This window comes from Triticum urartu, chromosome 3A (assembly GCF_056163025.1).
Source record: "Triticum urartu cultivar PI428250 chromosome 3A, HENAU_Tu73, whole genome shotgun sequence".
Classification (NCBI taxonomy): Eukaryota; Viridiplantae; Streptophyta; class Magnoliopsida; order Poales; family Poaceae; genus Triticum; species Triticum urartu.
The window spans coordinates 745,294,129-745,305,263 of record NC_141875.1 but is presented as its reverse complement, the minus strand read 5'-3'; the positions used below and the strand labels follow the sequence as shown (position 1 = coordinate 745,305,263).

At 44.2% G+C, this 11,135-nt stretch overlaps 1 protein-coding gene across 1 annotated transcript; it reads left to right on the top strand.

Moving 5' to 3' along the window:
- Nucleotides 1-3,769: 3,769 nt before the first annotated feature.
- On the top strand, nt 3,770-6,222 carry LOC125546410 (epoxide hydrolase 3-like). Its single transcript, XM_048710669.2, has 3 exons — nt 3,770-4,169; nt 5,221-5,421; nt 5,544-6,222. Exons 1-3 carry the CDS (start codon nt 3,870-3,872, stop codon nt 6,024-6,026), a joined length of 984 nt encoding a protein of 327 aa, XP_048566626.2. The 5' UTR covers nt 3,770-3,869; the 3' UTR covers nt 6,027-6,222.
- The last annotated feature ends 4,913 nt before the right edge of the window (nt 6,223-11,135 follow it).

The window sequence follows — 11,135 nt, the reverse complement described above, 5'->3', positions numbered from 1 at the left end:
TCTTGTGCGTAGGTTGATATGCCTCAGCGTGAGGTGGGCAAAGATGGAGAAGGGGATCATGTGGATGGGCAGTTATGGGCAGCAATCTATTGAAAAACCAAGTTCACCATTTGCTCTACTGCAATTCAATTTCTTTACCTTTCTATTTATCGGTTTGCAAATAAGACATTCAATTTCTTTACCTTTCTATTTATCGGTTTGCAAATAAGACATGTAAATCCAGCTACTATGGTCATATGTCTAAATAGATAGCACGCATGAATCCATTTGTTGTTTTTTGCCTTTCCTATACAGGGATCATGTCTACAGAAATCAGTATGCATGTACCAAAGATGGCCAGGATGATCCGTTGATGATAGCATTTTTCTTGACAGTTTTAGTTTTTTTTTTTGCAGAGGACTGTTTTAACTTCAAGGTACATTTTCCCTCCTAATCTGTATATGGATATTAGCTATGCACATCGTTGAAGAATAATAAATTGAACATAATATAGACAACACACTAGCAAGGCATCACTCCCCAGAATGGCACACGGGAAAGGAAAAAATAGATGTGAACCTATGACTGAAAAATGGCGCAGCGAAGAGCGCCTTAGGTTCTAGTGGCCTTGGATGCCGCCTGGATGACGGTGTCGTCGTGGGTGACCAGGTTAGGTCAGATATCACAGACGAAGTTGCGTGGAGATTGCGGTTTGGCTTTACATATCGCCAGCTGGCTGGTGGAGCTCAAAAAGCAACATTAGGGAGGGAAAATGGGTCAAAAGGCACAAATGTTTAATCTAATGTATAGTTACTAGCGGTAGGTAACCCCTTAAAAATATATCTTCCGAAGAGAGCAGGTAACATGTTGTGATGCTACCAGGCTATTTGGTAATTTGGCTCTATTGTGGCCTAGGATGCTAGCTGTCCACAAGATGCTAAATATTTTCTTATTCTTGAAACTTATCCTCCTAATTTTTTTTATTTCATTGAGCACGTAGAAGTCTATAGGTACTTGGTATTTTACTGAATAAAATACCATGACTCTCCACGAATACATCTTTAAAATACTACCACTGGGTGATGCACTACTTATCTACTGAATTTGTTTATGAAATATTACCTACTCAATTTGTCACTTATCTAATAAATTATGCATACATGTATGTTTTGTTCTTTGGTCCGACTCGTGAACCATTATTTTGTTTAGTGGTTGATTGATTCCTCAATTATTTTGAGACTTCTGAATGGTGACGTCTTTCTGCATCATTACCTTGTTGAAAGCATTGATTGAATATGCCTGGACAGATTTTTCAGGTTGAAAACCTATATTCTGGCCTTGATGATTGGATCCAGTGACACTGGCGCAGCGTTGCTCCCTTTGTGAAGGTCTGGCTTTGAAGAACTTTGTCGTCTTGTGTGGTGTCATGAGATGGTTGGTGTGGCTATGGTCACTGCTACAGTTTGTCAATCTAATCAGAATGCTTTTTTTGCTAGCACATAGCATTTGTCTTTTATGACTTTGCTAGTTGTCGGCGTGTGTGTATGTGTGTGTGTGTGTGTGTGTGTGTGTGTGTGTGTGTGTGTGTTGTGTGCATGTTAACCATATATAGGTTGGGTGTGTGTTCATAGTGTTTATATACTTTTAATGCTTCATTTTGAGCTAATTTTTTTTACCCCTTTGTCGCAAAAATGATCTAGCAAGTGTCGCCGGATCAGGCCGGACCACAGTTAGTACACGGAGAAATAACCAACGAGGTTTCCTCAAATTACATGGTACCCTGTGCATTGCTGCGTGAATTGGTTACAACATATTACAATGACATTTGGTTGTATGGTGCATGAATATTTGAATTAATAGTACGATGACCGAAGCTTATAATACATATTTTATTGTATTTGATTATTTCATAATCTTAGAAAAAGAAATGCATAAAAAATCATAATAGGATGAACAATTTTTTGTCAATCATGTTGCTTGACATATTTGCATGTTGAGTGAAAAATGTTAATGGGGATCACCAATTGCTAATAGGCGCTCATAACCATGATGTTGAGGCTAATCTTTCTAATACGTCGGAGGACTAAAATATCATTGTGGATGGAAACAAAACTAGCTCTAATTATTTGATGAGCAAGCCGCCTTGATGGATTCCTACTTGGAGATTGGCTAGTTAGCTGGATAAATTGCACGCACCAAAGACAGAAACACGGCGCGACACACGTCCTTTTTTTTATGGCTGCAGAAGCGTGTCCCTCCTTCGTTATTAGGGACTTGAGAGGCTAGTTCTCCACGAGATGCTCAACGATTTTCTTAGTCTTGAAACTTGTCCTTCCAATTTGTTAATATTTATTTTTAATTCATTGAGCATGTAGGAGTATAAAGGTATTCTGTATTTTACTGAATAAAATACCACAACTATCCACTGATACATCTTTAAAATACAAGCACTTGGTAATATCAAAGTGGTGGTGCGCTACTTATCTACTCAATTTGTTTATGAAATATTATCTACTCAATTGCCACTTGTCCTTTGTTGTGACTTATGAACCACTACGGTGGATTATTGATTCCTCAATTAGTTTAAGAATTTTTAGTGGTGATGTATTTCTGCATCATTACCATATTGAAGGCATTGATCGGATATGCTTTGATTGATTTTTCAGGGTGAAAACCTAGATTCTGGCCTTGATGGTTGGATCCCGTGATGGTGGTGCATGAGTGCCGCTCCCTTCCTCAAGGCATTGTTGTTGAAAAACTTCGTCGTACGTTTGGTGTCATGAGATGGTTTGTGTGGATATGGTTATTGCTATTGTTTGCCAATCAAATTTGAATGATTTGTTTTTTTCTTGCCCACACATAGCTTTGGTCTATTATGACTTTGCTGGTTGCTGGCATGTTGTGTGTGTGTGTGTATGTGTGTTTGTGTGTCTGTGTTGGTGTTGTTTATGTGCATCCGGACCATGCAGAGACCTGGTATGTGCTCAGAGTGTTTGATTATGAGCTAATAAAATATACCCTTTGTCGAAAAAATGATTTAACAAGTGTCATTAATTGTTCAATTGGAGGCCAGACCACGATAAGTACATGGAGAAATAAGCAACGAGGTTTTCTCTAGTTGGATGGTACCTTGCAGAGTGTTCCGCGAATTAGCTACAACGTACTACAATGACATTTGGTTGCATGGATCATGAATATTTAAATTAATAATATGAGGTCCGAAAATAAAAATACATATTCGATTGTATTTGATTATTGTATATATAATTTTAGAAAAAGCATTATATATAAGTAACAGAATAGACAAAAAACAAATTCTCATACATGTTGCATGACATGTTTGCATGTTGAATGAAAGATGTATTGAGGATCACCAACTGGATTGTTGATAGGCGCTCATAACCACGAAGTTGAGGCCGGCCTTTCTGATGCGTCAAACCACTAATTATTTGATGAGCTAGCTGCCTTGATGGATTCCTAACACATGAACACGGCGCGACAAATGACCGATTTGATATTTTTCATGGCTACAGGATCACGTGCCTCCTGCATTATTTCTTCCTTCCGAACTGCTGAAAAACGCACGTGCGCGATTCCGACCCTCCGAACGGCCGCAATTGAACCTAGGGAACAGGACTAGTGTGGACAGCCCGGGCCAGCTGTGGGAATATTGTTGATTGAGGATGCATCACATGCATTCACGTGTTCAAACCACAACGCATAACATGAAAACAGTACCACGGCTGGCAAGTTCTGTCTTTAAATAAATAGCAGCTGCCACAGGCTCGAGTTGCAACGCACAAACACACACTAAGACACATACACCACACACACACACACACACACACACACAGAGAGAGAGAGAGAGAGAGAGAGAGTTTTGGGCGACCATGGAAGGCCTGGTGATCAGACACCGGACTGTGGAGGTGAACGGCATATCGATGCACGTGGCGGAAGCCGGCCCCGAGGTGGATGCCAAGGGGGCGGTGTTGTTCCTGCATGGCTTCCCGGAGCTGTGGTACTCGTGGCGCCATCAGATGGACCACTTGGGGGCTCGTGGTTACCGCTGCATCGCACCTGACCTCCGTGGCTATGGTGGCACCACTGCACCACCAGATGTGGCCTCCTACACCGCCTTTCACATCGTTGGTGACCTTGTTGCCCTCCTGGACACCTTAGGGCTTGCAAAGGTACGATTAAGCTTACCTTGTAACCAAGTAATATAGTTTGTTTCCCAATTATCCATAGGACACATGAGAACACACATACACACACACACACACACACACACACACACACCCACACACACACACACACACACATACACACACAACACACACCCACCACACATAGGCCCGTAACACACCCGCAAATCAGATGCTAACACTGATTAAGATCGGAAAGAAATTACGGCATATCATAGAATGAGATTGTTCAACGCTGGAGTAAGAACATATTTTGATTAATAGTTAGAGTTTGAAAATGCATTCCGTGTGAAATTGTGGAAAAGTAATAAAAAAATAAAGTATACATGTACCAAACAAAATGACCACCACCAATTTTTCTATGTTGTGAATAGTTATGACAAGCAAAGTCTATAAAAATGTTGCACCACACATATGACTTAAAACATAAAGTCCCTGCGGAAAAAAGACTTACAAAACAAATGACCATATCCATATATTCTATTTTTATCGTTGTGGTTTTTATAACTAGATGGTACCCCATCCGTTTTTGCGGTGGATTATCTGAAATATATTTCATTGAGATTTTGTTATATAAACATAAATATTTAGATTAATAACATAATAACTAAAAATACATCGTCTCGTACTTAAGTAAAAGATGCCTTTTGCACCTAGCTACCATATTTTATAATCAAACAAGACGAATTTGTAATAACGCAAATGCCTGATTGCGGACACGTGAAGGAAACAAATATGATTTTTATACTAACATTGAGTCAGCGCACACACATGGAAGGTGATATTCTGTTTCTATGTATATTATATTATATATTATGCAGTGTTTTAGTAACGGTGCTAATCTTCTCGCTTTTTCAAGTAAATTCATAAGCCTTATGTTTTCTCGAGGGGCGAAAACCAAAATTTTCTTGATTATTTGTTAATATCGGTGGAGATTTGTTGTGCAATATAATTCATAAGCCATCCCCTGCATACATTAAGGTTGTGACTGATTTGATTTTGACATCATACCGTACGTGCCATGGTTGAAATGAAGGTGTTTGTGGTGGGGCACGACTGGGGCGCACTCATCGCGTGGTACCTGTGTCTGTTCCGTCCCGAGCGGGTAACAGCACTTGCCAACACCAGCGTTGCCTTCATGCGCAACATCATGATCCGCAACGGCCCCGACTTCGTGAATCCCATAGAGTACTTCAATCGCGCATACGGTCCCAACTACTACAAGTGCCGCTTCCAGGCAAGCCACCATCAAGCATTTGTCCGGAGCTTTCAGTTCATCTATGTATTTTCCAATGCCCACGAGTAACTATTGCTATGGAATCATTACAAAACGTATATATGTGTATGGTCCACATACAGGAGCCAGGTGTCGCGGAGAAGCAGTTCGCACCAGCGCACGCCAAGCGCCTCATGAGGCAAATGTTGTGCCATTGCTTTAGCCATGGCGTGTTCTGCGATGAGGAGATGGACGACCACAATTACCCAACATCACCGCTTCCGCCTTGGCTCACCGAGGCCGACATGGACTACTTTGTCACCTCCTTTGAAAAGACTGGCTTCACTGGTGCCATCAACTACTACCGCAACTTTGACAAGAACTGCGAGCTGGCGGCGCCGTGGGCAGACGCCAAAGTGCAGGTGCCGACCAAGTACATCGTGGGGGGTGGTGACATCACATACAACTTTGAGGGGATCCAGGAATACATCCACGGTGGTGGGTTTAAGGAAGATGTTCCACTGCTAGATGAGGTGGTCGTCATCCCCGGCGCCGGCCACTTTATCCAACAGGAGAGGGCCCAGGAGGTCAGCAATCATATATATGACTTCATCATCAAGTTTTGATCTTGAAGTCCGGATGGACTCAAGTATCCATGTGCTTGCGGTTGTCACTGTTTGATCTTGCGCCTGTCTGTTTTATTTTAAACACGTCTGTTTATCTTTCTGTTCCCATTCAAGATCTGTACACAGGCTTGTATATTGTATCTGTGCCCGTACAGTAAGCACTGGTAGAAAAAGGGCCTATAGTCCCGGTTCGTAAGGACCTATAGTCCCGGTTCCTGAACCGGGACTAAAGTGTCGGTACTAATACCTACCCCCTTTAGTCCCGGTTCAATCCAGAACCGGGACTAAAGCCCCTCCACGTGGGCAGTGCGCAGAGCCCAGTCAGGAGACCCTTTGGTCCCGGTTGGTGGCACCAACCGGGACCAATAAGCATCCACGCGTCAGCATTTCTGTGGCTGGAGTTTTTGTTTTTTTTTGAAAGGGGGGGTTGGGGGTTTTGGGGGGTTAATTTAGGTGTTTCATATATTGTGTTAGCTAGCTATAATTAATATAGAGAAGTGTCCTCTCTTATGTCCGTGCTTGGTCGACGCTACGTACTATACATACGTATAGAGAGGACTAGACACGCTGGCTAGCTAGTAAAGCAAACGAAGGAAACAGAAGATCGTCATGAACATATATGCATACAGAGAGAAGTGATATCGACCACCTCTCCTTCTCCGAGAGATTGGTCGAACAACAAGTTCTCGTATATCTATCTGACACTACCGGCTACATATATACAATAATTATCTCTTACAAATATAATCATACGGACTCAGGGCCCACATAGAATTCTCCGTCTTCAGGGATCACGTGGTCAAGAAAGAATGCCGCCAATTCCTCTTGAATTGCTCGCATGCGAGCTGGTGCTAGGAGTTCATCCCGCTTCCGAAACATCTAATTTGAAGAAGGGGGTCAATACATATATATATGAATGAATGAAACTCAACACAAATGATGGTAATAAAATAAAATTGTGAATGTTGTTATTTACGTACTTCATATTGTTCGTTAGAGTACCCGCCCCGCTCACACGTCGTGTGGCGGATGGACTCGCAGATGTAGTATCCACAGAAATCATTCCCTTGTTCCTGCCACAACCACTTTACAAGAAATAGAGGTCAATCAAACTGATAAGCAAGAATGCTAAATGGTATTGATGAAACTAGCGCTTGAATCACTAGGAGATGCGCGGAACATGCTACTATAGTACTAACTTTCGGGTGTCTAAATTCCAGCTCCTTCGGCAGTCCCGGAACTTTTTTGGTGAATTTTCTCCAAACCCTGCCGGACAAAGAAAACAATTACTTGATATCAGGAAATGAACAAAGTTGCTGATATGGTGGATAATGATCTATTTAACTTACTTCTTGAGGATTTCAGTCATGTCTGCATAGTCCTGGGGATCTTTTCGTTTTGAGTCTAAGACGGTTACAAGTCCCTGCTCAAGCTTAATCTCTAGGAGAATATAGTGGAAACTGCACACGCATGCATAACTCATGAATTACATTACTATAACCTTGACTAATATATAAGGGAAACCGAATATGCACAAGACAGTAACACTCACTTGAAGTTGTAAGGAAAGAGTATTATATCTTTGTTTTGATTTATTACGAACGATTGTAGCAAGTTGGCCTCGGTAGCTGTGGCATGAAGTTTAACCTGAGTTGCATCTATGAGATATGTGTTAATGAACCCAATATCACCGACTTGTCTTTTCTTCAATTCGACGATCTTCAATCTGCATAATATAGTGAGGATGATTATAAATACATGCAATGAAAGAGCTAAGCTATATAGAGAAACTTAATGACAGAAGTAGTACTACTTACAGACAGTAGCAGGCGACCGTTGTTTTATCGAGGGCCAATTGATCGAAAAACTGATAGATTTCCTCAAATGGAATAGGCAACAGATCAATTCCAACGAGGTCATGCTCCTTTTTAACTTTCACATACAAAGTACTCCTCCCCCCAGAGTCTCTGCAGATTTTCAAGTACCAATCATGCAATCTTCGCATCATCGTTGATAGAGATATTTCATCTTTGACGAGAGGCTTCCCGTACTCGTATCTTTGTATCTGCATGTCCATGGGTTCATAATGTACTTCGTCGGGCAGGTAATCTGCAAGATTGCTATAACCGGGCACCATCCTCGGATCATTAGCGACGTTGTGGCTAGGCACCTTGAGCGGGGGGCATGATTGCTTCACTTGTTTGCCGAGCTGGGCAATTTGTTTCCCAGCTCGTCGTTCTTTCAGCCTTTGATCACTGACAGTACTTCCCGACCGCTCCGCTTCGGCAAATTCCTTTCCAATAATGCGGTCATAGTTTCCTTTCGGCGGATCAGACTTCGGTGGTTTTGTCAGGGCAGCCAGAGTGTGCTTCACTTTCACCCGATCTACCTTCTCCTCCGGAGGTGGATGTTTCTTTGCTTTCACCCCTTCAAAGAATTTCCTCACTTCTTCTCGCGCGATCTTGGCGTTCTCCTCCTGGGTCCTCTCGTATGGTAACTTCTCTGGAGTCTTCAGAGAAGGACCGAATCTGTATGTCCTCCCGCCTCTGGTTGTACTGCTAGACGCCGACCGAGCAGACGAAGCGGTTGTCTTCTTTACTTGCTTAAGAGGCGGAGGAGAAGGACTACGACGCGCCGGAGCAGCTGGAGCGGCGGCAGGCCTCTTCCGCCCTTGCTGACGAGGCAGAGAAGGAGGAGGCTGGCTGCTCGGGCGCGTCGGCGCAGGCGGAGTGCCGCCACGTGCCGGAGAAGGAGCCGGCCGAGGGCCCTGATCGTCACTCGCCGGAGGAGGAGGCGGTGGAGGAGGCGGAGTGCCCTGACTCGCCGGAGGAGGAGGAGGAGCCGGAGGCATCCAGTTCGGAAGGTTGATGAGCTCCTTCCGCCATAGGCATGGAGTCTTTAGAGCAGACCCCAGCCGAGTCTCCCCTTCACCGGTAGGGTGGTCAAGTTGGAGGTCCTCAAATCCCTCCGTTATCTCATCCACCATCACCCTAGCATATCCTTCTGGAATCGGCCGGCAGTGAAAAGTTGCGCCGGGTTCAGTAGGATAAACAGAGCCAACAGCCGCCTTGACCTTCAAATTCATCCATTGCGTCATAAGGTGGCAATTTTGAGACTCCGTTATAGCATCCACAGGATAGCTGGCAGGAGCCGTCAAGGCATGCTCCGGCTGAAGCAGCTCGGTGGAAGCCACGCTGCTTCTGCGCTGAGATGGCGGGGTAGCTTCGGGGGAGGCTTCGGCAGTACGTTTGCTGCGATTTGCTTCTCGTTCCTCTATCGCTTGTACCCTTGCGTGCAGCGCCTGCAGTTCGGTCTGCTGCACTTTTTTCCTCCTCTCATGGGATTTGTAACCGCCTGCGTCCAGAAACCCAACCTTCCACGGAACGGAGCCTGGCGTGCCTCGTGTCCGTCCAGGGTGCTCAGGATTCCCGAGGGCCATTGTGAGCTCGTCGTGCTCTCTGTCTGGAAAGAACGTCCCTTCCTGCGCTGCTTCGATATACTGCTTAAGCTTACTGACTGGTATGTCCATTTGTTCGTTCGTCCAAATGCACTTCCCTGTTTCAGGGTCCAAGGTTCCGCCAGCCCCGAAGAACCAAGTCCGGCAACGGTCTGGCCAGTTATTTGTCTCTGGTTCCATCCCTTTATGAACCAGATCATTCTCAACCTTGGACCACTTAGGCCGGGCTACGAGGTAGCCACCTGACCCCGTGCGATGGTGAAGCTTCTTCTTCGCAGCATTTTGCTTGTTTGTCGCCGACATCTTCTGACTCTTTTCCGATGTCTTGTTGGCCACAAATGCGGGCCAGTGATCTCTGATCTTCTCATATCTGCCCTTGAATTCTGGTGTCTCATTATTTTCGACAAACTTATTATTCAGCTCTTTCTTCCACCTCCTGAATAGTTCTGCCATCCTCTTTAGAGCAAAAGACTTGATTAATTTCTCTTTAACTGGGTTCTCTGGATTATCCTCTGGCGGTAGGGTGAAATTTGACTTTAGCTCAGTCCAAAGATCATTTTTCTGCATATCATTGACAAGACACCTCAGGGTCTTCTGTAGCCGGCTTAAACCATTGCTGGATGCTTATCGGGATCTTGTCCCTAACCAGAACCCCGCACTGAGCAACAAATGCGCTCTTTGTCCGGAGGGGTTCAATAGGTTGGCCGTCGGGCGCGATTGCTGTGATCTCAAGCTTTTCATCCGAGCTCAACTTTTTCTTCGGGCCTCGTGTTTTTACCGAAGTTGTGCTCGATCCGGAGGGCTAGAAAAAAGAACAAAGACTTAATTAATATGTGTACATACCAAAACAATGAATGCATCAATCAGCTAGTCAGCATAGGCTTAACTAATATATATACCTGGCCGGACTCGGTTCGGTCACCGGAGCCGTCATCACGGTCTCCTTCTTGCACCGGCATTGGGTCACCGGAGCCGTCCTCATGTTCTTCTTCTTGCACCGGCATTAGGTCACCGTAGCCAGCTTGTTCACCCTCTCCTTCCAGACCATCGGTTTCGTTGAGATAGTACGAGACGGCATCACTTCCTTGTGCGATTATCTCCCTCAACAACGCTTCTTTTGTTGCTTCGTCTAGGGCGGTGTCCATAGTTTCTACAAATATTTACAACATGGCAATTATTATTCAAACATGACAGATGGATATATTAGTGCCAAACGTAGAACTAGCTACCTAATCATAGTAAGCTATCGGGAGGGGGTATATATCGACAACGACGACACTACATCTATGTCCCTCGACGACCCTCGTTCCCGATAAAAAAAGAGGAAGAAGAAGAAAAAAAGAGGAGAAGAAAGAATAGAGGAGAAGAACCCTCGAACCCTCGACCCCTAGACGACCCTCTTCTTCCTCTCATGTTCGAGAGGATCGCCGAGGGGTCGGGAGGTTGCCTAGTGTCAAAGGATTCAACAAAACCATGTCTTCATCATTAGGCGAAAGTAACATGTGCATGATGGTATGAAGCGCTTCAAAGTTGTTCTGGAACGGAGTCCCAGATAGGATAATTCGCTTTTTGGTACAAAGTTCAGAAAGAGCCTTCCGAATATTGCTATTTGGAAGGCGTTTGCTGAATTCGTACCAAAAGGCAGATTATTC

Bases quoted from the DNA above. Each gene is read 5' to 3' on its own strand.
- LOC125546410 (XM_048710669.2), top strand. From the start codon at position 3,870: ATGGAAGGCCTGGTGATCAGACACCGGACTGTGGAGGTGAACGGCATA. The intron at 4,170-5,220 runs GTACGATTAAGC...GTTGAAATGAAG, and splicing joins ACACCTTAGGGCTTGCAAAG to GTGTTTGTGGTGGGGCACGA. The intron at 5,422-5,543 runs GCAAGCCACCAT...GTCCACATACAG, and splicing joins ACTACAAGTGCCGCTTCCAG to GAGCCAGGTGTCGCGGAGAA.